Source organism: Bos taurus, chromosome 27 (assembly GCF_002263795.3).
Source record: "Bos taurus isolate L1 Dominette 01449 registration number 42190680 breed Hereford chromosome 27, ARS-UCD2.0, whole genome shotgun sequence".
NCBI lineage: Eukaryota > Metazoa > Chordata > Mammalia > Artiodactyla > Bovidae > Bos > Bos taurus.
This window is the reverse complement of record NC_037354.1, coordinates 7336961-7362552: the sequence shown is the minus strand read 5'-3', so window position 1 is coordinate 7362552 and position 25592 is coordinate 7336961. Positions and strand designations below refer to the sequence as shown.

The 25592-nt window shown below is 38.7% G+C and overlaps 1 protein-coding gene and 1 long non-coding RNA gene across 5 annotated transcripts in view; one reads left to right on the top strand and one right to left on the bottom strand.

The window, feature by feature from the left end:
• The window catches only part of GPM6A (glycoprotein M6A), a 257776-nt gene extending 243883 nt beyond the window's left edge, over nt 1-13893 (top strand). For 3 of the 4 annotated variants that reach the window (XM_024986212.2, XM_024986213.2, XM_059882177.1), the window contains exons 5-7: nt 5359-5435; nt 6238-6303; nt 11799-13893. In XM_024986212.2, the coding sequence (XP_024841980.1) occupies nt 5359-5435; nt 6238-6303; nt 11799-11951 (296 nt within the window). In that variant the 3' untranslated portion in view covers nt 11952-13893. 4 annotated transcript variants of the gene reach the window in all.
• An 8284-nt stretch (nt 13894-22177) lies between these two features.
• Nucleotides 22178-25174, bottom strand: LOC132344043 (uncharacterized). Its single transcript, XR_009493117.1, has 2 exons — nt 24649-25174; nt 22178-22360 (listed from the first exon to the last, which is right to left on the bottom strand). It is a non-coding gene; the product is annotated as an uncharacterized lncRNA (long non-coding RNA).
• Nucleotides 25175-25592: the final 418 nt, after the last annotated feature.

The window sequence follows — 25592 nt, the reverse complement described above, 5'->3', positions numbered from 1 at the left end:
TAAACACAGGAAAAGGAAACCTTGGCACCTACTGCTGGGGGACACTGGAAAATAGCTGCTCGGAAAACCACAGCCCTAACTTCAGCATCCCCACCCCCAACTAAAATGTCTTCCTTTAATTCTTCTAATCTGAAAAATTAAAATTGGAAGAGATGTGGCTAGTCTCACAGAGAGGGTTGCCAGGTAAATTACAGGACACCCAGTTAAGTTGGAATTTCTGATAAGCAATATATGTAGTCCAGTACATCCCAGATATTGTAGGGGATATACATCGGGTAAGTGTAAAGCATGACTATGATTAAAGCTGCTCTTTGAACCTTAGCCCTGTTACAGCATAGTTCAGTTCAGTCACTCAGTCATGTCTGACTCTTTGCGACCCCATGAACTACAGCACACCAGGCCTCCCTGTCCATCACCGACTCCTGGAGCTTGATCAAACTCATGTCCATTGAGTTGGTGGTGCCATTCAACCATCTCATCTTCTGCCGTCCCCTTCTCCTCCCACTTTCAATCTTTCCTAGCATCAGGGTATTCTCAAATGAGTCAGTTCTTCGCATCAGGTGGCCAAAGGATTAGTTTCAGCTTCAGCATCAGTCCTCCCAGTGAATATTCAGGACTGATTTCCTTTAGGATGGACTGGTTTGATCTTGCAGTCCAAGGGACTCTCAAGAGTTTTCTCCAACACCACAGTTCAAAAGCATCAATTCTTTGGCGCTCAGCTTTCTTTATAGTTCAACTCTCACATCCATGCATGACTACAGGAAAAACCATAGCTTTGACTAGATGGACTTTTGTTGGCAAAGTAATGTCTCTGCTTTTTAATATGCTGTCTAAAGGAGATCAGTCCTGGGTGAAACTCCAGTACTTTGGCCACCTCATGCAAAGAGTTGACTCATTGGAAAAGACTCTGATGCTGGGAGGGATTGGGGGCAGGAGGAGAAGAGGACGACAGAGGATGAGATGGCTGGATGGCATCACCGACTCGATGGACGTGAGTTTGAGTGAACTCCGGGAGTTGGTGACGGACAGGGAGGCCTGGCATGCTGCAATTCATGGGGTCGCAAAAAGTCAGACATGCCTGAGAGACTGAACTGAACTAGGCTGGTCATAGCTTTTCTTCCAAGAAGCAAGTGTCTTTTAATTTCATGGCTGCAGTCACCATCTGCAGTGATTTTGGAGGCCACAAAAATGATGTCTGTCACTGTTTCCACTGTTTCCCCATCTATTTGCCATGAAGTGATGGGACCAGATGCTGTGAATGTTTTCTCAATGTTGAGTTTTAAGTCAACTTATTCACTCTCCTCTTGTACTTTCATCCAGGATTTATTCAGGCTTAGCTTTTCTCTGTGATGTGAAGAGGTGTCATGCAACCTTTCACATCATCTGTACAGGCTTTCTGTTTGCTCTTAACAAAGAATCTACTGCCTGGATAGCATTTATTTACCCTCCAAATAATACATCTTTAATAAGAATCCTTAATGTTCATATGCAATCAAGTTATAAACAAAGGGCATCAGAAAAGAAAAAAACCAACCCCCCAATTGTGGATCACAATGGGTACAGACAGAGGCAACAGAATTTCCTGATGGGTTGTATGTGGGGGTCGACAGGAAAAGAGGATTCAAGAAGGAATTTGTCTTTTTGATTAAGCAACTGGGAAGGTTGATTAGCTATCAAATGAGATGGGAAAGCCAACCAGAAGAGCTTGCTCAGACTTCAGTTTCGGCAGTGTTGTTTTTCAGGTGCTTATTAGAAGTCTCAATAGAGTTGTCAAGTAAGAAATTGGATATTTGGGTCTTGGTTTCAGGAGAGAAGTATGGGGCTGGCTGTATGGATTTAGGAATCTTGATAATGTTTAAAGTTGAAAACTCTGAATGGCTGAGGTCAGCAAAGGAGACAGACAGATAACTGAGGACTGAACACTGGGAAGCACCACTGAAAGAGATCCTAGCTCACTGGAGGAACCAGACAAAGATACTGACAGGGAGAAGCCGGTGAGAACAGAAAGGTGAAAACGGGAGGATGTAGATTTTGGAATCCAAATAAAGAGACCATGAAGGATGCAAGTCTCCTCTGTCCATGAGATTTGCCCAGGCAAGAATACTGGAATGGGTTGCCATTTCCTTCTCCAGGGAATCTTCCCAACCCAAGGATTGAACCCATGTCTCCTGCATTGGCAGGCAGATTCTTTAACCATTGAGCCACCAGGGAAGCCTTGCAGGAGTCATCAGCTGCCTCCAATACTGCTGACTGGCGAATAGAAGGCGAACTAAGAATTCATCTTCAGTTTTAACAATGTGGAGCGCATGAGTGATCTTCATAAGGAAAGTTTCAGTGGAGGATTGGGGTGAAATTTGACTGGAAGGGGTTTAAGTGAAAATGGAAAGAAAGGAATTGCAAACTGAGCCTAAGCAACACTTCCTAGAAGTTTTGCTGCAAATGCGAATAAAGAAATAGGCAATGAAATGCATGCATAGCCAGGGTGTTTCATGTGAATGAATGAAGTCTGCAACAGATCAGCAAGGAGAAAGATAGGCTTTCCTGGGAAGATTTCTCACTAATGATGATTTATTAGACACATCTTCCAGAGGTTCTTTTTAACCCCTCTTAGACTTACCATGGCAAAAAAGGAAGGTCCCAGAGAAGGATCTCTGAATTCAAGATATTGCAAGTACATTTTTTTTTTTAACTGAAATAATTGCCCAAACCATTGGCAAAGCAGGTTAGTATACCAGATCCATAGACATGGAGACTTGATGGTGCACCTCAAAGCTAAGAATGTGTGAATATGTATACATATTAAAACTAAATAATATGTCCATGTATTGTTATGCAGCAAGTGCTAAAAGCTGAAGTATTAGTTTGCTCAGAAGTTGTGAATTTATCCTTTCATATATATATGTGTTTAACACTTCAGGAGTTCTCAAAACAAAATCAAAGACCCATTTTAGGATGAACTTGATCACTTCTGTAAAATGAGGTCTGTGGCAGTGCATCACCTATGTGCTTGTTAAAAATGCAATACTCCCGGCAAACGTTCACAGACTCTGATGGATCAGTCCTCCGGTGGATCCAGAGATACAAATTTGTGATAGTTCCCCAGGAGATTCTGATGTGTTCAGTTTAGTCACTCAGTCGTGCCCGACTCTTTGCGACCCCAAAGACTGCGGCATGCCAGGCCTCCTTGTCCATCACCAACTCCTGGAGCTAACTCAAACTCATGTCCATTGAGTCAGTGATGCCATCCAACCATCTCATCCTCTGTCGTCCCCTTCTCCTCCAGCCTTCAATCTTTCTCAGCATCAGGGTCTTTTCCAGTGAGTCAATTCTTCGCATCAGGTGGCCAAAGAATTGGAGTTTCAGCTTCAGCATCTGTCCTCCCAATGAATATTCAGGACTGATCTCCTTTAGGATGGACTGGTTGGATCTCCTTGCAGTCCAAGGGACTTTCAAGAGTCTTCTCCAACACCACAGTTCCAAAGCATCAATTCTTTGGCACTCAGCTTTCTTCACAGTCCAACTCTCACATCCATACATGACTACTGGAAAAATCAGAGCTTTGACTAGACAGATCTTTGTTGACAAAGTAATGTCTCTGCTTTTTAATGTGCTGTCTAGATTGGTCATAACTTTTCTTCTAAGGAGCAAGAGTCTTTTAATTTCATGGCTGCAGTCACCTTCTGCAGTGATTTTGGAGCCCCCCAAATCTGTCACTGTTCCCCATTGTTTCCTCATCTATTTCCCATGAAGTGATGGAACCAGATGCCATGATCTTACTTTTCTGAATGTTGAGCTTTAAGCCAACTTTTTCATTTTCCTCTTTTATTTTCCTCAAGAGTCTCTTTAGTTCTTCACTTTCTGCCATAGGGGTGGTGTCATCTGCATATCTGAGGTTATTGGTATTTCTCCTGGCAATCTTGATTCCGCTTGTGCTTCCTCCAGCCCAGCATTTCTCATGATGTACTCTGCATAGAAGTTAAATAAGCAGGCTGACAATATACAGCCTTGACGTATTCCTTTCCTGATTTGGAACCGATCTGTTGTTCCATGTCCAGTTCTAACTGTTGCTTCTTGACCTCCACACAGATTTCTCAGGAGGCAGGTCAGGTGGCCTGATATTCCCATCTCTTTAAGAATTTTCCACAGTTTTTGTGATCCACACAGTCAAAGGCTTTGGCATAGTCAATAAAGCAGAAGTAGATGTTTTTCTGGAATTCTCTTGCTTTTTTGATGATCCACCAGATGTTGGCAATTTGATCTCTGGTTCCTCTGCCTTTTCTAAATCCAGCTTGAACACCTGGAAGTTCACATACTGTTGAAGCCTGACTTGGAGAATTTTAAGCATCACTTTACTAGCGTGTGAGATGACTGCAATTGTGTGGTAGTTTGAGCACTCTTTGGTACTGCCTTTCTTTGGGATTGGAATGAAAACTGACCTTTTCCAGTCCTGTGGCCACTGCTGAATCTTCCAAATTTGCTGGCATATTGAGTTCAGCACTTTCACAGGATCATCTTTTAGGATTTGAAATAGCTCAACTGGAATTCCATCACCTCCACTAGCTTTGTTCATAGTGATGCTTTCTAAGGCCCACTTGACTTTGCATTCCAGGATGTCTGACTCTAGGTGAGTGATCACACCATTGCAATTATCTGGCTCATGAAGATCTTTTTTGTACCATTCTTCTGTGTATTCTTGCCACCTCTTCTTAATATCTTCTGCTTCTGTCAGGTCCATATCATTTCTGTCCTTAATTGTGCCCATCTTTGCATGAAATGTTCCCTTGGTATCTCTAATTTTCTTGAAGAGATCTCTAGTCAGGAGATTTTGATGCAGTTGATCCATAAACCAACTGGAGCAAGGATAAATGGGAGTGAAATTGCAGCTTTTTATTTCTTCTTACTAATAACACTGTTTTCAGAATTAGCGGAGAAAAATTGCTCCTTTGGGCAATGTGCTTTTACAGACTAATGGAGGCTTTGTACAAGCAGAATACTTTTAGATCCTGACTTCATCTGGAGCATAGTTATCCAAATAATTCTGATGCCTACACCATGACATTAAAGGACCAAACCAATGAAGTAGCTACAAGTGAATCTGAAGATTCTGGTGGCTAGATCCCAGTGAATTCAGATTGAAAATGTTTTAAATTGCTTGAGGCTTGAATAGTCTTGATCTTCCATTCTTAGTTTTATTTTTCATAATTATTATCAAGCCACGAAAGCCGAGGAAGAGGTTTTCCATTACAATACCACATAAAAGGAAACTTACTTATATTTTATCCACTCAAGTTTCTTTTTCTCTCTCTGGGATCCTGAAAATATGTAAAATGTTAAACTGTACTTTTCTGAATGTTGTAGGGATTGTGACAATTGGAGAGGAAAAGAAAATTTGCACTGTCTCTGAGAATTTCCTGAGAATGTGTGAATCCACTGAGGTGAGTGTTGTTACAGCCTTTAATTGTGTTAGAATTTGAGCTTCATTTTGTTATTTGAAGAATATATAATTAAAGCGATATCAAATTCCCGCCTTTTTCTTTCAGAGGCAAGTTCACTTGCAATGTTGTTATGCAGGGGGATGAGAAAATAAATAAGAATGAGATATTCCGCATATTTCAATAAAAAATTATGATAAAATTTTTTTTTCTAGAAACTATCATTTTAATGAAAGTTGAAAAATCATAAGGCTATATTTAAAAGATATCCCATAGCCTTCATGGTTATAATATTAATGGAAACCATCATTATTAACCATGATCTCATCTTTAACATGAAATTATACTAAAATGGTGCAGTTGCAAAGATTTAAACAACTTGCAGGAGAGAACACGGAGAAGGCGATGGCACCCCACTCCAGTACTCTTACCTGGAAATTCCCATGGATGGAGGAGCCTGGTAGGCTGCAGTCCATGAGGTCGCTAAGAGTCGGACACAACTGAGCGACTTCACTTTCACTTTTCACTTTCATGCATCGGAGAAGGAAATGGCAACCCACTCCAATGTTCTTGCCTGGAGAATCCCAGGGACGGGGGAGCCTGGTGGGCTGCTGTCTATGGGGTCGCACAGAGTCGGATACGACTGAAGGGACTTAGCAGCAGCAGCAGCAGCAGGAGAAGAGATATTGTGAGGTGCACTTCTGGTAAAGATGAGCAGAGTTCCTACTCATAAGGCTATGGATGCCTTGTCACTCTTCTGTTGTAACCCTGATGCGTGTCTGTTTCTCTCTGGTTTCTTTTGCAGCTGAACATGACCTTCCACTTGTTCATTGTTGCCCTTGCCGGGGCTGGGGCTGCAGTCATCGCTATGGTAAGACCTCAAAGCTCTGAGGCTTGGTTTTTCACTTTGCCTGTAGAGACGATCATTTGCCTCTAATATCCAAAGTCTGTAGGAATCATATGTATTTTAGCATCATTTTAAAAAAGAGAGGGGGAGAATGGGCAAATAATTAAGTGAAAAATAAGGCTTACTCTAAAGAAAGATATTTGTTATAATAGAATTGACATTTAGTAATCAGTTGAAGGATTCAAATAATATTGGTAACACTAACCAAAATAAGTAAATTCCTTAGCATTTTAGATATAAGACTACTGTTAACATAAAAAAATTATTTATTTAGCATATACTACATATGCATCAATGGGATATTCAAATAATTTAATCAATTCCTTATCTTATGTTACACTTTTTTCCTCCTTATGGAGTCATTTATGAAAAAAGGATTATTTTTCTTCACATAAACCTTAGTAGTTTCTGGTCATATCTTCTGTATATAACTTTCTTAAAAATATTAAGAACAAGCCCTGAAAGTCAGGTTTTACCAAGTTTTGAGGACCTGAATTTTGCCATATCCAGTCTCTTCTTTGTAACTCACCATGAGTTCCATTTTGTTTAGCGGAAGGCCAAGTGGTAACAATGAACATGGACCTTGCACATAGTAGGAGCTTTTGTGGCCGGGTTCCTCGGTCCTTATTTTCATGTCCTAGAATCTAAGTGGAGTCTATGGGGTCGCACAGAGTCGGACACGACTGAAGTGACTTAGCAGCAGCAGCAGAATCTAAGTAGCAGAGAGCTCTAGAAGGTGCCCAGTAACCTCAGCTATGGAGTAGCTACTTCAATACCCAGAAATGATGAGTTAATTTGGAACTATCTAATTCCTTTCCTTACGGTGCCAATACATTGTCCAACGTGTTGGTGAAAGGAACATTTGGGAAAAATGAGTGCTTTTCTCTTGTCAAAGACTAGTAACAGGAAAGCAGAGACAATGTGCTGGTGAGCCACTTCGGACCAGTTATTTTCAGTGACTTCAGAAATCAATTTGTATTAAGACCTGACTCTGTTTGATAAAACTGTTTGCAAAAATGTGTATATATGTCACTTCAGTCATGTCTGACTCTTTGCAACCCCAGGGACTGTAGCCCACCAGTTGGGCTCCTCTGTCCATAGGATTCTCCAGGCAAGAATCCTGGAGTGGGTTGCCATGGCCTCCTCCAGGGAATCTTCCCAACCCAGGGATGGAACCAGCATCTCTCATGTCTCCAGGTTCTATACCACTAGCACCACCCTATTTTCAAAAATACCTGACAAAAACAGCCATATCAGGGCCATAGTGGATTTTCAGATATTTTAATTCAATATCATGTTAATTGCTCAACATTGTAGATTTGGTGTATAAACGTCTCCACAAGAATTTCACTTCAGAATATGAGGTGCTTAACAAGATCTCACTGCCTGAGTAATTGAGGGGTCACAATAAAACAATAAGCAAAGGCCTTATATTCTTAACATAGAATCATCCATAGGTTCTGGGCAGTGATATCCCAGACCCCATAATCCCAAATAGCCTGGCTGTGAGATAACAGGAAACATCTGTTCACCTGCATCCACACACACATTTCTGTCTGATGGATAAATCTAGGGTCGTGTATCTTCAAGCAATGCACACCCATGTATAAAACATCTATCAAATCATTTTCTGAAAAGAAGTACATAATAAAGTATTTGTTTGCATTTGCAACATATGTGTGTGTAAAATTCTGTGTGAAAACACATGCCTTCAGGCATACATTAGAGAAAAGTACCTGTCTGAACAAAATAGTGTTTAAATGACTCTAAAAATGCTTCCTATAAAGTGATTCTATTATCAAAAGATTTTTTTAATTAATTTTTTAACTTTACAGTATTGTACTGGTTTTGCCATATATCAAAATGAATTAAGTTGACAGAAAATTTAGATGTTATATATTTCTTAAGAAATCTGCATAGATTTAGGAATTAACTTATAAATAAATTTTATTTCAAACAGCAAGAGTTTAGAAGATTACTTTCATAAGTACTAAGCATCCTTTTAGATATCCAAATAAAGGTAAAGCATAAATTCCTTAAGAAGTAAATAACTTCTAAATATTGATTGACATCCCAAGTTTATGTTTCTGGAAACAGAGAAAATACTGATAGAACTACTTCTATTGTTCCCAGTATTAATATAGCTACCATAGCACTGCTATTAGCTAACATTTCTTTAAAATATACTTTGTTGAAGTTACCATCAAATGCTTTATCAGTACTTGTAAGATAGCAACTGTCATTAACCTCAACACATCTCATTTCAAATCTCAGAAGACAGCTACCATAATTATTTCTATAAAAATTTCAGAAAATTGCAATGAATTTCACTCTACCAAGGTATTTAAAAATCCTCTGTCATTTAAGGCAAGGGTTGTAAGAATTGGACTAAGATTCACGTGTGCTCTACTCTGCCCGCGTGCGGGACACCTGGCTTCAATCCCTGGGTTGGGAAGATCCCCTGGAGGAGGTATGGCAACCCACTCACGTATCCTTGCCTGGGGAATCACCATGGACAGAGGAGCCTGGCGGGCCACAGTCCATAGGGTCACAAAGGACAGTCCATAGGGTCACAGTCCATAGGGTCACAAAGGACAGTCCATAGGGTCACAAAGAGTCGGACACAACTGAGCGACTAAGCAGGGTATAGCACTACTCCATTATTTTTTTCACTATATTAGGAAGGTCTGTCTGCTGACAAAAGTAGTCAACTTAGCATCTCTAGATTTCAGTGATCAGGATTCATCTGCTGAGGTCCGGTAGCAAGCCTGGAGCTTGCATTAACCTAGGGCCAGGTGAAATATCTGAAAACCTGCTGGGAAACTCCAGTCTCTAAAACAGAGTAATGCTGACATTCTTTTCAGTAACGTTGACATTCTTTTTAGTATTTCACTCATAGATTCTTAGTAATAATTTAAGGGTCATATTTTTCTCAGATTTCAAAGAGAAAGTTTCTGAACATCTAAAAATAAATTCATTCCTATGGCAAATATTCTGAGTACCAGCTGCTTGATAAGCACTCTCCAAGGCCCTTGATATTTTCACAGCAACAACAATACAAATTTGGCTATGTGTACAAGCTTTACTTAATCCACATACATATAGTGATTAAGCTTTCACTATGAAAATGCAAGAATATAATTCAGAGCTCCTAATTCCCTGTGGCTTACAATTTCTAAACAAATGAAGCAAAATACAGAATTTGAGAGGAATTTCATTGCTTTACTGTATCGCTGTATCAAAATTATTTTGTCAAAATTCCTTTCTACTGCCTATTGACTGCCTGAACATGAACATATTACAGTAGACACCGTTTGGAATTTACCTTGCATTCTTTTTTTTTTTTTTTAAATTTTATTTTATTTTTAAACTTTACATAATTGTATTAGTTTTGCCAAATATCAAAATGAATCCACCACAGGTATACATGTGCTCCCCATCCTGAACCCTCCTCCCTCCTCCCTCCCCATACCATCCCTCTGGGTCGTCCTAGTGCACTAGCCCCAAGCATCCAGTATTGTGCATCGAACCTGGACTGGCAACTCGTTTCTTACATGATATTTTACATGTTTCAATGTCATTCTCCCAAATCTTCCCACCCTCTCCCTCTCCCACAGAGTCCATAAAACCTTGTATTCTTAATGTTCATCCCTACTTTTCTAGAATGAGCCTAGCTCCTATCTTGACTAATCAAAATTTTCAAGTTCTTCAAAAAACTAAAAATAGAACTAGCATATGTCCCAGCAACTTCACTCCTGGGTATATATCTGAAAAGAAAAATTACTAGTTCAAAAAGATACATGAACCCCAGTGTTCATAGCAGCATTATTTACAATTTCCAAGACATGGAAGGAACCTAATGTCCATTAACAGATGAATGGAAAAAGATGAGGTGTTTATACAATGGAATATTACTAAGTAATATTCCGTATATACAATAGAATATTACTCAACCACAACAGAGAAGGAAATTTTGCCATTTGCAACACCACAGGTGGACCTGAAGAGTATTGTGCTAAGTGAAATGAGTCAGATAGAGAAAGACAGCTACTGTATGATATTGCTTCTATGTGGAATCTAAAAAGTACAACAAGCTAGTGAATATACAAAAAAGCAACAGACTCAGAAATTAAAAAAAAAAACTAGTAGGTACGGGTGGAGAGAGGGAAGGAAGAGGGGCAACATAGGGGCAGGGTATTAAGAGATATAAGCTGTTATGTATAAATTACAAGGACATATTGTACAACACTGGAATACAGCCAATATTTTATAATAACTATAAATGGAATATAAGCTTTAGCAATTGTGAATCACTATACTGTATACCTGTAACATACACAATATAGAATATCACCATAATTGAATAAAAACTTTTCCTGTTCTATTTTACTTTAAGTAAAAATAATGCTACTCTTTAAGGCTCAGAGAAAGTACATACCCGACAACTTAGTTTCTCTTTCCTATTCATCCATCGAAATCCACCCATTGGAAAACGTCTTTTTCTCTCTCAAAGACTACGAGGAGGGCAAAGAAAGAAAAACAAATAAGTGATCTCATTGTTCAGTCTATTCAGGTAAAACCAGGAGCTTCAGTATTTCACACTTTATTCCTCAGGAAAAATAGGGAGCTTCCTTCTTGAACTATTCTAGCTATTATGAATGTATATAAATGTACAAGATTCAGGGGCTTCCCTGGTGATCCAGTGGTTAGCACTCCATTCTCCCAAAGCGGGGGGTCCAGGTTACGTCCACGCTCAGGGAACTAGATCCCACTTGCTGTAATTAAGAGTTCTCATGGTGCAGTGAAGACTGAGTATCGGCATGCTGCTACTAAATAAACAGTGCAGCCAAATAAACAAACAAACATTTTTTTAAAAAATTAAACAAAATAATACAAGATTCATATGACACATTGCTTGCTATCTTGTAGTTTGCAATGTAAAGTGCAAAATTCATCGAGTGGAAAACTAACGTAATTGAATCCACAGGTTTATGTTGGGGTTTCCATGAACCTGTTTTCTATTACACATTGGGCAGTGTATCATTTCATTAGTCCCAGTTCACTGGGGTCCACTGTAAATGAGACTGTTTCCTTTAATAGATTAGAAAATGTAAATACGTAACCATAAAATGTGTAGTCTATAGTTTGAGTGAGGGCAGAAGGACAGGAAGCATCACGTAAAAGCTTTAAAATATTGAATTAAGACCCTTGGATTCCTCAAAGCTGAAGAAGAAGAAAGAGATACTGAAAAAAGTGTGCCAAGAAGATATTGTCACCGTAGGGGGAGTGAGGAAGGAAAATATTTTATTTACATTCTATTACAGCAGAAATCTTCATCCCATTTTGTTAATGAACACGTTCCACAGAGGTATATAATTTGAACATTTCTTTCCTAATAGCAAGGTGTAGTGAGGACACAGAACAGACTTCCCGCATCAATTATCTTTGTCTTTGATTAGGTCCACTACCTTATGGTTCTGTCTGCCAACTGGGCTTATGTGAAAGACGCCTGCCGGATGCAGAAGTATGAAGACATCAAGTCCAAGGAGGAGCAGGAGCTTCACGACATCCACTCTACTCGCTCCAAAGAGCGGCTCAATGCGTACACATAAACACCGTCTTCCAGTTCTGTCACTCAATGCATTGGTGTTTAACTAAGGGCCATCCAACCATCCAATCTTTTGAAAAAGAAAATGGAAGTGCTTCTCATCAATGATATGGGGGGGTGACTTATGAATCACCCGAATACATGTCTTTGTTGTATAGCACTTCATTTCCTAATTTGTTAAATTGGTGTAATCAGATCTCTTCTACAAGCTCCTATCCAGCTTTTTTTTTCTTTTCTTAAATTTCTCAAACTCACTTAATTCTGTAAGATCAAGGAAACTAATATTGTCAAATGCAGAGATTTGATTTTTAACCACTTCCATGTGTTATACATTATACCTTTTGCATTCTTTCTTATGTTTTGAAAAGAAAAGTAGCTTTTTATACTTTTTAGTTTTGATTTCAGTAACTAGTTTAACTACAGGTAACCTTCAAAGGGACCACTGTACATTATGACAATAGACAGAAATGATATCATGATGACTCGAAACACAAAAATCCTGTCTGAAGATCAGTGGCCGTGTTGCTATAGGCCCTGGTTAATGTTTTCATCAATCTAAGGTGCAATTTCTAAATTTGTAAGAGTAGGTTTAAAAAAAGTGCTTCTTATCTTTGTTAACACTATTCTTTTCTTGATGTACTTAAAAGCATTTCTCTCTGATGACTCATGTTTCTGTTGTGAGCATGTAGAAACAGTGATGCTAATGCATGGCTAGTTACCTTTTTAAGATAGTGACACCAGGCTTACCTTTTAAAGTTTAGTATAGACATGACTTTAACAGAAATAACTACCATGGACTGTTGGCGAATGATCGCTTTGTGACTTAAGCAGTGGCTGGATTGGAACTTTTAATATGCTAATGTGGAACATTAATTACCTTTATGAAGGTGGTATATTAAAAATAAGCACACTAACCCCTCCGAAGTTGTTTTACCTACTTTAAAGCATTTTAATGGATTGCACCTCTGTAAACGATCCCTCCAATGTGTATGATATATTTGAAAAGGCTTCCATTACTATAATAGCTTTGCTTGCAGCCTTCCAATCTATGTTGGTTTACCTGTAGTGTTTTTTAAAGTGAGGTCAGAGGCCACTATACAATGTATCCTTTCAAAGTGTAGTGATATCTTGTGTTTTTATTTCAAGTAAGTCATTTTAACCAAATGTTCATTCGTGTTCATTTATAAGACGTACCTATCAAAGGAATAAAAAAAAAGCAATCAGTATTATTGGACCAAATTTGGTGTTTGTTTTAACCTTAACTCTTCTTCCGGTTATTTCTAATGCTACAAGAATGCTGTAAAGTGTCTTTTAAAATGATGTAGCCTGACAAGACTTGCTTGTCAGTGTATAAAAACTAGGTAGTATTGTGCACTATTTGACCATTGTGAAATCCTTTCTCAGTGTAAGTGCATTTCTAATAAAATTTATTGAGTGAAACAATCTTTGTACAATGACTAGTTGTGCATCATCCATAATTTTACAATTCTTGTAGTAGGTAGGGGGTGTATTACTAGGGTTATCTGTGGCATGATTATGCATTCTGTAGTATTATTTAATTAATTTGGGGTTTTGCTTCTTTTTTTTACACTTAGGTTATCTTACTGGTTCAACATTTTTCTGATATATGCAGTATTACAGATATTCAGCAAAAGTATTAATGGGCTTCTTTAAATTCTATCTTATAGTGTTTCGGTTCTGTGTCTTAACAGTTTGTGATGATTTTTAAAACTGTCTTTTAAACTTATGTAATGATGTTGATGTTTTTGGCTTTTTTTTTTCCTGGTATTAGAGTTTGTATTTTCACAAAGAGTGCTTTGTAGCAGGCATTACAATTAATCTGTTTTGTACATAAATGTGCCAACAGCTTGATGGTGGCGTTTTTGAAATGTAGAACAAAGTGCTTGCAAATGTAATAAATACACTTGTGTACTTTGTGTACTTATTATTAGTTTCTGCAGTGTGTTTTTGTTTTTTCTTTCTTGTTGTGTTTATTCCTCTTTCCTGTGTGTGCATTCTTTCCAATTCAGTCGGTGCTGTTTCCATAGGATGCTTATTGCCTTGGTTGAGCTGACCTAACGCTTCATAATTTAATGAAAGTCTGTGCATGACCTACAGCGGGGGAATGCTGGGGAGAGGGGAGAGGGTGAAGTGGAGGCCATTCCATTTAGCAAATGATAACAACTCTCAGTTTATGCTGTTTCCTTGCCTAATGTTTATTGTTTTGTGTTTTCTTTAATGTTTCATAAACTAGCAGAGAATCAAAAATGTCTAATGCAATTCAGAAAGAAAAAATGACTTATTGGTTTGCTTCAAAATGTCAAGGTGAGACCAATGAAATGAAAAAAAATTTTTTTCCAGACTTCATTTGTTTTGGATGTAATTTCTTCTGGCCAAATCAAGTAATGGCAATTTACAAATGATAAAAGTTATCTAAAAAATCTAAACTTTCATAAAACCTAAGGAATTATATTATTCTTCATTTATGTATTACTGTAAATGACAATTTGAAAATTTCATAGTTAAATTACTAATAGCTACAATAATTATAAGTAGATCGTGGGAAAATGTCTTGTTTTAAAAAATCACTTTCATGACAATAAAAAAAACTATCCCCTATTCAAACCTTATGAAATAATAATTCTTATTCTTTCCAGTATTTATGAGAGGCTTAACTTTGTTGTTGTTGTGCTCATTTGTGTCCAACTCTTTGTGACCCCACGGACTGCAGCCCGCCAGGCCCCTCTGTCCATGGGATTTTCCCAGGCAAAGAATACTGGAGTGGGTTGCTATTTCTTTTTCAGGGGATCTTCCAGACTCAGGGATCGACACCAAGTCTCATGCATCTCCTGCACCGGCAGGCACATTCTTTTACCACTATGCCACAAGGGAAGCCCTTCTAAGCATAGCAACAAGATAATAAAGAACTAAACATTAAAGAACTTCAACATGAACAAAAATTTCATGATATATGCTTTTCAAAAACTGATCATTATAAAATAATTTAATCTTTGAAAAATTAAAAGTTCATTTCTCTATGTAAAAATATATGCTTATATTTCAGTTCAGTTCAGTCACTCAGTCATGTCCGACTCTTTGCAACCCCATGGACTGCAGTATGCCAGGCCTCCCTGTCCATCACCAACTCCTGGAGTTTACTCAAACTCATGTCCATTGCATCGGTGATGCCATCCAACCATCTCATCCTCTGTCGTCCCCTTCTCCTTCTGCCTTCAATCTTTCCCAGCATCAGGGTCTTTTCCAATGAGTCAGTTTTTCACATCAGGTGGTCAAAGTATTGGAGCTTCAGCTTCAGCATCAGTCCTTCCAATGAATATTCAGGATTGATTTCCTTTAGGATTGACTGGTTTGATCTTCTTGCAGTCCAAGGGACTTTTGGGAGTTTTCTTTAGCACCTCAGTTAGAAAACATCAATTCTTCGGTGCTCAGCCTTCTTTATGATCCAACTCTCACATTCATACATGACTACTGGAAAAATCATAGCTTTGACTAGACAGACCTTTGTTGGCAAAATAATGTCTCTACTTTTTAATATGCTGTCTAGGTTGGTCATAGCTTTCCTTCCAAGGAGCAAGCGTCTTTTAATCTCATGGCTGCAATCACCATCTGCAGTTATTTTGGAGCCCAAGAAAATAAAGTCTGTCACTGTTTCCATTGTTTCCCCATCTATTCGCCATGAAGTGACAGGACTGAATGTCATGATCTTATAAGCCAGCTTTTTCACTCTCCTCTTTCACTTTCAGCAAGAGGCTCTTTAGTTCCTCTTTGCTTTCTGCCATAAGGGTGGGGTCATCTGCATATCTGAGATTACTGATATCTCTCCTGGCAATCTTGATTCCAGCTTGTATTTCATCCAGCTTGGCATTTCACATGATGTATTATGCATATAAGCAAGGTTTTTAGATGACAGATTATTCAAAGTCAGTGTAGGCAAGTCTGTATAAAATGCTGCTAGTTCAAATGTAAATATCTTTCTCCTGATTAAACGAGACCCACTGCCACTGCTAAATCCCCAAGCTCATCATTTTCAATAATTGTCAACCTTGTATAAACTGTATGCATTCTAACTCCTATTTGCTATCTTTCCAGCTTATTTACTCTACTGGGACCATATATCTATTGATCTCGATCTTACAGCCTTTTACTCGTATATGTCCTCAACTCCTCCAATAACTAACTTACATTGCGTGACCCATCATTGTACCCATTCCCTTGGCAAATCCTCAACATCCTTGACCCTCTCTCTTCCTTAAACTCACAGGGTAAAATGCCACCCCAGCTTTAATTCATCTTCTGTCCACATCTGAACCTATATACCTAATCATGACTGGAGAAAATCACATGCCCAGACTGACCAACATCACTTAAGTCTAGGTGAGCTCTAGGAGTTGTCAAGAAATCAACTCTATTTTCCTAAAACAGGTGTTGGAAACTTTTTCTGTGAACGACCACATAGTGAATATTTAAGGATTTATGTGTGGGCCGTGAACTCTCTATGGTACCTTCTTAACTGACATTATAATTTAAGAAGAGTAATTGTCAATGTGTCAATAAATGGGCGTGTGTGTTAGTCACTTAGTCATGTCCAACTCTTTGTGACCCCATGGACTATACCCTGCCAGGCTTCTCTGTCTATGGAATTCTCCAGGAAAGAATACTGGAGTGGATTGCCATTCCTTTCTCCAGATAAATGGGCATAGCTGTATTCCAATAAAACTTTGTTTACAAAGACAAATGGTGGCCCATGTTTAGCCTGAGGTCCATAATTTACTGACTTCTGCCCTAGAGCATTCACCATTTTACATCCTCTGGATGGTTCCTGTATCACAGTTTTCTCTTATCAAACTTCCAGTGCCTTCTTTTCATTTAGTTAGAACTTGTCTCCTATTTCAGGAAGAAATGAGAAACAGAAGAACATCTTCATGAATCCCCATCACTAATCTCTTAATCTATCTGTATCAATATCTGCTTTTTCTCTTTTCAATTTGGATGAATTGCTCATGTTTCTCAGGCCAGACACACTTGATGTATTTTAGATCCCACTTCCTGTCACCTACTGAAGGGTAGAGATCAATCCAGCAAATTTTCCCTCTCCCCAGTCTCTCCTGAATCATCAGTTTTCACTCTCTGATGGCTTATTCCAATCTTTAAACAAGCAAACAACAATAAGAACAAATTTAAAATCAACTCTAAAATTAGAAATGCAATAGATCTGTAATTGCAATACACTCAAAACAGAAAATGAAGTTGGAGCACTTATACCACTTGACGTCAAGATTTATTTGAAAGTTCTCATAATAAAAATTAATTTGGGAGTAAAAATGGGCAAATATGCCAATGGACAGGAGTTGGGATCTTATATAGATAGATCGATGACAAGTTGTTGACAAAAGTGCCAAAGTAGTAACCCAATGGAAAAAAGTCATCAGTTCAGTTCCATCACTCAGTTGTATAGAACTCTTTGTGACCCCATGGACTGCAGTATGCCAGGCCTCCCTGTCCATCACCAACTCCCGGAGCTTGCTCAAACTCATGTCCATCAAGTCAGTGATGCCATCCAACCATCTAATCCTCTGTTGTCCCCTTCTCCTCCTGCCTTCATTCTTTCCCAGCATCAGGATCTTTTCAGATGAGTCAGTGCTTTGCATCAAGTGGCCAAAGTATTGGAGCTTCAGCTTCAGCATCTGTCCTTCCAATGAATATTCAGGTCTGATTTCGTTTAGGATGGACTGGTTGGATCTCCTTGCAGTTCAAGGGACTCTCAAGAGTCTTCTCCAACACCACAGTTCAAAAGCATCAATTCTTCGGTGCTCAGCTTTCATTATGGTCCAAGTCTCACATCCATACATGACTACTGGAAAAACCATAGCCTTGACTAGATGGACCTTTGTTGACAAAGTAATGTCTCTACTTTTTAATATGCTGTCTAGGTTGGTCACAGCTTTTCTTTCAAGGAGCAAACGTCTTTTAATTTCATGGCTGCAATCACCATCTGCAGTGATTTTGGAGCCCAAGAAAATAAAGTCTGTCACTGTTTCCACTGTTTCCCCATCTATTTGCCATGAAGTAATGGGACCAGATGCCATGATCTTCGTTTTCTGAATGTTGAGCTTTAAGCCAGCTTTTTCACTCTCCTCATTCACTTTTATCGAGAGGCTCTTTAGTTCCTCTTAGCTTTCTGCCATAAGGTGCATATTCATATCTGAGGTTATTGATATTTCTCCCGGCAATCTTGATTCCAGCTTGTGCTTCTTCCAGCCCAGCATTTCTCATGATGTACTCTGCATATAAATTAAATAAGCAGGGTGACAATATACAGCCTTGATGTACTCCTTTCCCAATTTGGAACCAGTCCGTTGTTCCATGTCCATGCTTGAATATTAATCTGAAGTGGATTATAGACCCAATCATAAAAGTTACAATTATAAAGCTTCTAGAAGAAGATAGAGAAGAATATCATCCTGACCCTTGGATAGGCAAAATTTTTAGACAGGTTGTGAAAGTCTAAAGGAGCCAGTAATAGATTAGACTCTTATCAAAATTTAAAACCTTAGCTTATTAAAGGACAAAGAAATGAAAACAAAATTTACAAACTGGATAAAAGTACTCATTGTGCATACATTTGATAAAAGACAAAAGAAATATATTCAACATGTACAAAGAATTCCTACAAATCAATAAGGAAAGGAAAATCCAATAAAATTGGGCAAAGGACTTGAATAGAAACTTGAGAAAGAAGATGTACACACAACATTGTAAAGCAACTATCATCCAAATAAAAATAAATTTTAAAAAAGATGTACAGATGGCCAAATAGGCACTGAAAAGATGCTCAATATCATTAATCATCAGGGGAATTAAAATAATTTCCAAAATAAGATGCTACTTTACACTCATTAGAATAGCTAAAATTGAAAAATTTTCAACATTGTGTTTTGAAAATGTACAGCATCTGTAATTCTCATAGATTACTGATAAGAATATAATTGTATGGCACAAACTAACACAAAATTGTAAAAAATATTTTTAAAAATTAAAATAAAAAATTTTAAAGAATATGGTTGGCAATTACTTATGAAATTATACATCTGCCTAGACTATGAACACTCTACTCCTAGATATTATTCAAAAGAAATGAACTTTTGGGGGGGGGGTCCAAAAAAAAGAGTTGTACAAGAATGTCTGGAGCATATTTATGGATTGAGAAAGAGAGAAAAAAGAACCCTGACTGCTGTCAAATGGGAGGTAGTTGGTTTGGCTATTAGAAATTTTCTCCAGATGAACATAAACAATTTTAAAGACCAGCAAATCAAAAATAAGTCAATTGATGATGGAGCAAGACAAAACAAAGAGCATTCTAGAATTATTTGGGCACAATACAAAAAAAAAAAAAAAACTGCCCAAACCAACCTCACAAGAAGTCTACTTCTCTCTCTCCTTGCTAATGGAAATGATTGCAGCTTCTTTACCACCTGACCTCGAAGGGCACCATGCTCTTCCTGCCTTTTAAGTAAAAACTACTGAGATGCTCAACCATAGAATCACCTTCACTCTGACAGCCTCCAGTCTGGAGGATGCATCTGCAAACACTGCACTGAGTCTCCCAAAGCAAATGCAAATCTCACTACAAGCCTGTTGTCACTGTGTCCTTCTCTACTGCTGCCTAACAAATTACCCCAACGGTGGAGGCTTAAAGCAATGTGTATTATGTTTCTGTGGGTCAGCAGTCCAGGCACAGTTTATCTAGACCATCCAGGTCATCTGGCTCTGGATCTTCGTAGCAGACCTCACCCATCTCAAGGCTCGCCTGGGATGGAGCCCCTTTTTAGCTTCCTCACTCATCCACAGTGTTGCGGCAGGATTCAGTTCCTTGTGGGCTGTCATCAGACATCTCAGTTCTTTCAAAAGCTGTGGAGGGAACTTCCTGAGTTGATGAAAGTAATCAGGCTTCATTGGGGTGGGGGCCATATGGATGCACAAGTTTGCCCAAAGTAATGAACCTATATACTTCAGTCTATCAACTTCATTTCATGTACATGATACATGATGACTCCCTTGCATTAAAAATCAAATTAAGCTGAATGAAACACGCAAAAAACAAATGGCTGTCTGAAGAGGCCTTACAAATAGCTGTGAAAAGACAGGAAGTGAAAAGCAAAGGAGAAAAGGTAAGATATACCCATTTGAATGCAGAGTTCCAAAGAATAGCAAGGAGAGATAAGAAAGACTTCCTCAGCGATCAATGCAAAGAAATAGAGTAAAACAATAGAATGGGAAAGACTAGAGATCTCTTCAAGAAAATTAGAGATACCAAGGGAACATTTCATGCAAAGATGGGCCCAATAAAGGACAGAAATGGTAGGGACCTAACAGAAGCAGAAGATATTAAGAAGAGGTGGCAAGAATACACAGAAGAACTATACAAAAAAGATCTTCATGACCCAGATAATCCTAGAGCCAGACTGCCTGGAATGTGAAGTCAAGTGGGCCTTAGGAAGCATCACTATGAACAAAGCTAGTGGAGGTGATGGAATTCCAGTTGAGCTATTTCAAATCCTGAAAGATGATGCTGTTAAAGTGCTGCACTCAAGATGCCAGCAAATTTCGAAAACTCAGCAGTGGCCAGAAGACTGGAAAAGGTCACTTTTCATTCCAATCCCAAAGAAAGGCAATGTCAAAGAATGCTCAAACTACTGCACAATTGCACTCATCTCACACACTAGTAAAGTGATGCTTAAAATTCTCCAAGCCAGGCTTCAGCAATACGTGAACCATGAACTTCCAGATGTTCAAGCTGGTTTTAGAAAAGGCAGAGGAAATAAAAGGCAATCAAATTGCCAACATCTGATGGATCATCGAAAAAGCAAGAGAGTTCCAGAAAAAACATCTATTTCTGCTTTATTGACTATGCCAAAGCCTTTGATTGTGTGGATCACAATAAACTATGGAAAATTCTTCAAGAGATGGGAATACCAGACCACCTGACCTGCCTCTTGAGAAACCTGTATGCAGGTCAGGAAGCAACAGTTAGAACTGGACATGGAAGAACAGACTAGTTCCAAACAGGAAAAGGAGTATGTCAAGGCTGTATATTGTTACCCTGCTTATTTAACTTATATGCAGAGGACATCATGAGAAACGCTGGGCTGGAGGAAGCACAAGCTGGAATCAAGATTGCCGGGAGAAACATCAATAACCTCAGACATGCAGATGACACCACTCTTATGGCAGAAAGTGAAGAAGAACTAAAGAGCCTCTTAATGAAAGAGAAAGAGGAGAGTGATAAAGTTGGCTTAAAGCTCATCATTCAGAAAACCAAGATCATGCCATCTGGTCCCATTATTTCATGGCAAATAGATGGAGAAACAGTGGAAACAGTGTTAGACTTTATTTTGGGGGGCTCCAAAATCACTGCCGATGGTGATTGCAGCCATGAAATTAAAAGACGTTTGCTCCCTGGAAGGAAAGTTATGACCAACCTAGACAGAATATTAAAAAGCAGAGATGTTACTTTGCCAACAAAGGTCCATCTAGTCAAGGCTATGGTTTTTTCAGTGGTCATGTATGGATGTGAGAACTGGACTATGAAGAAAGCTGAGCACTGAAGAATTGATGCTTTTGAACCATGCTGTTGGAGAAGACTCTTCAGAGTCCCTTGGATTGCAAGGACATCCAACCAGTCCATCCTAAAGGAGATCAGTCCTGGATGTTCATTGGAGGGACTGATGTGGAAGCTGAAAGTCCAATAATTTGGCCACCTCATGCGAAGAGCTGACTCATTGGAAAAGACTGTGATGCTGGGAAAGATTGAGGACGGGAGGAGAAGGGGACGACAGAGGATAAGATGTTTGGATGGCATCATCAACTCAATGGACTGGATTTGAGTGGACTCAGGAAGTTGGTGATGAACAGGGAGGCCTGGCATGCTGCGGTTCATGGGACTGCAAAGAGTCGGACACAACTGAGTGACTGAACTGAACTGAACTGAACCGTATCTGTGAAACTGAAATCTGAATAAAATGGTACCCACTTCAAAACGTTTTCCAAATGATGTGTGTGAAGTAGCTGACAGATGAGATCTGATTACATTACTATGTCTTAAACAGTTAACTATATCACTATAATCATTGCATTTGAGGGTTGAAAAGGACTGTAGAGACCTTTTTTTTAAAAAATTCTTCATTTATAAATAAACTCAGAGACATTAAATGAATTGCCCCCAAAATATAATAATTTATTAAACCACCTTGAATTATATTTCAGGTTTTCTGTCATAATGATTCACATGAGGTGAGGAGTAGATGAAGGTAATAACATCATGTCATCTTTTCTTTGCTCCTGTGACTTCTATAGGACACTGGACTCAGTATTTCACTGTGAATATGTAGCATTCTGTAAAAAAAGTTAAAGGAACAATATAACCAAATAGATTAATCTGATGACAGCTTGTTTCTTTATTACAACTATTTCAGACATCTGCCCAAATGACTATTTTAGCAGTTTACTATTTTCCCATTTTGTTCATGAAAAAAATGGGTGCAATTTATGTGTTTATAATTTATAATGTTGTGCTAAAAGGCAAAACAGTTGGCTTCCCAAAAAAACAGTTGCAGTCTTTTTTGTAAAATCAGTGTATACAAATTAATCATGTTTGAAATGACAATTATTTTACATAAAAAACAGAGTATCAGTTTTTTAAGGAAAGAGTTCCTTCATCGTGTGGTCCTTTCAACAATAATATTCTGTAAAGGAGTTTACAAATGATTACAATCAACTGTAGGTGATCCAAACGCAAGACTGGATTGTATATAGCAAAGTGTATGTCTTTACTTTTGTTTGCATAAATAGTATCTTGTATTTTAGCCCTTAGTTCCAAAAAATCACAAATTGGGAAAGTCTCATACTTTGGATTGAAAAACCTTGTGTACTGAGTTGTCTCATCATTTCAGATTTTTCATGATAAAGAAATAGCTTAAACCTCGGAACAAAGATTTCCAGTGATGAGTGAGTTAAAATAGGAAGATGAGTTAGCATGTAAGCTGATGTCAATGTAAGCTACTTTTCAATGAAAGCTTATTTTTTTTTAACCTTTATTATTCTTCATGGGCTTCCTGAGTGGCTCAACAGTAAAGAATCTGCCTGCAATACAGGAGTCACAGGCTCGATTACTGGGTAGGAAAGATCTGCTGGAGGAGGGCATGGCAACCCACTCCAGTATTCTTGCCTGGAGAATCCCATGGACAGAGGAGCCTGGCAGGCTACAGTTAATAGCATCGCAAAGAGTGGACACGACTGAAGTGACTTAGCATGCACACATTCTTCATACTTTAAGATGGCACTATGGAATCACTATCAGAACCTGATGACAGAGTAGGTCTGTGACCATCCTGTACTTTGAAATAAACTCATGCTTGCTCCTGGTCATCTCATTACATGGCTCAACCTCTGGGATCAATAATACAGCATGTCTGTGCACTGTCATCAAATCTAACACTTTAGAACCCTTTTCAGTTTAAAGGTACTTAGACGTTTTTCATCACTTTTCTGTGGAACCATTATTTTGTAGGATTTATATCTAGGAAACTGACATCAGGAGCTTTAAATGACATGCCTTAGGATAATTTTGCAACTAACTTGGGGCTGCAAACTTGAGGTACCAAATTAATGTATCATTTTGTTATATTTCTATTTTGTCTTATTATTTTCAAGTAAAATTGTACTTGAGGGGATGTTTACTGTGGCTTGTTTATTTTCTTTAGTGTGCTTTATAGCACTTGAAGGAGAGCCAACTCGAAGGTCATGCTGTCACGGTAAGCCCACTCTCTGATATAAAGTATTGATCCTGGGACGGCAAATAAATTGCCTAAGAAAATGATTAGGTCTCTCCATTTCATAACAACAGAGATACTGGAATGCATCTGCTCTTTGGTAGAGCTTTGTCTTGGCCAATGACAATATGCTACAAGGGAATATTTGTCTACTAGCTTTCTGAAACTGTCAGCTTACCTATTTTCCTTTAAAAGCATATTAACAGTTTGCATGTTAAATAAGAGATGTAGTCTATAAATATCATTGTTCAGTTTCTTTGAATCTTAATTTTTGCTTTATAACTTTAGAGAAACATTTCTACCTGGAAGAATTCAGTGACAACTTTCAGCTTTCATTACGCTAATAAAAATATTTGGGAAGAGGAGAGGATCCTCTGGTGTACACACACACACACACACACACACACGCTTATATACATATATAGAGAGAGAGTGTGTGTGTGTGTAAAAATATCAGTGGTTGCTAGGGGGTCAGTGAGAAGAAGGATTACTAGGTGGAGAGGATTTTTAGGGCAGTAAAACTACTCCGTATTACATTAAAATGGAAAATAGTATCACTATAAATTTTTCTAAACCCACAGAATGTACAGCACTGAAAGTGAACTTTAGTAGAGTTTGGGTGATAATGGTATGTCAGTATAGGTCTTCAGTTGCAACAAATGTACCATCTTGTTGGAGGGTATATGCTGTGTGTTGAAGGGTATGTGGGAAGCCTCTACCTTCTGCTCAATACTGCTGTGAAAGCACAACTAGTGTAAAAAATAAAGTCTAGTTTTAAAAAAGTAAATAGTAATAAGCTTATTAAAGAAGTAACTAGACTATGAAGTACTCCTCAATTAGTGGTGGTTTTACCTAATTTTTTCCCCATTTATTATCTTTGGTCTTGGCTCAATGCAGCTGCAGATTTGGAAGTGGCATCATCAAGGACCAAGACAGAGCTCCAGGGGAGTCCTCCAGCTCTGGTTTGAGGAGCATGATGGGGATCTCCTAACACACAAGGGAAGTGATAAGTGTTAGTTGCTCAGTCATGTTTGACTCTTCACGACCCATGGATTGTAGCCCTCCAGATTCCTCTGTCCATGGGATTATCCAGGCAAGAATACTGAAGTGGGTAGCCATTCTCTTCTCCAGGGGATCTTCCTGACCCAGGGAGTGAACCCCAGTCTCCTGCACTGCAGGTAGATTCTTTACCATCTGAGCCACTAGGGAAGGAGGTTAGAGAAAATCCCGTTTGGTTTCATTTTCTCTGCTTTCTCACACCTCGGCTCCCTAGCAAGCCTGGGGTAGTGACGGAGACAGCTGTGACAGAGGTGTCCCTTTTGCAGAGTGAAGGGACTATTGTCTTAAGAGGATGGTGTGATCATCTATTGCACTTTAAATAATTTCCTGTCCTCCTGCCTCAGATGCAGAGGCTACGACAGAAACATGTCAGACAGAATGAGGCAAAGGAACCTCCAGTTAGAAGCTGGAGAACTGAGGAGAGCCCAGGGGAAACTGGTGAGCCTGTGTAGAGAAACAGAATGAGATTCTGGGGAAAGTCACCCACGACGGTGTCATGAGCTTCCAAGGTGCACACTTGTGGGTCTCACCATAAAGAAAATTGCGACAAATCACTAAAGACTCCAAAACTCACTACGGGATGGACTCAGGTCTCAGCTGGGCCAGGTTCTGTGTAATATGGAATGCTGCCTGCTTACATTAAAACTAGAAAAATCTTGAAAAACAAGATATAAATATACCTTCACTATAAAGTCATTTTATATTTATGAAGGATGCAATTCTATTTTAGAACTACA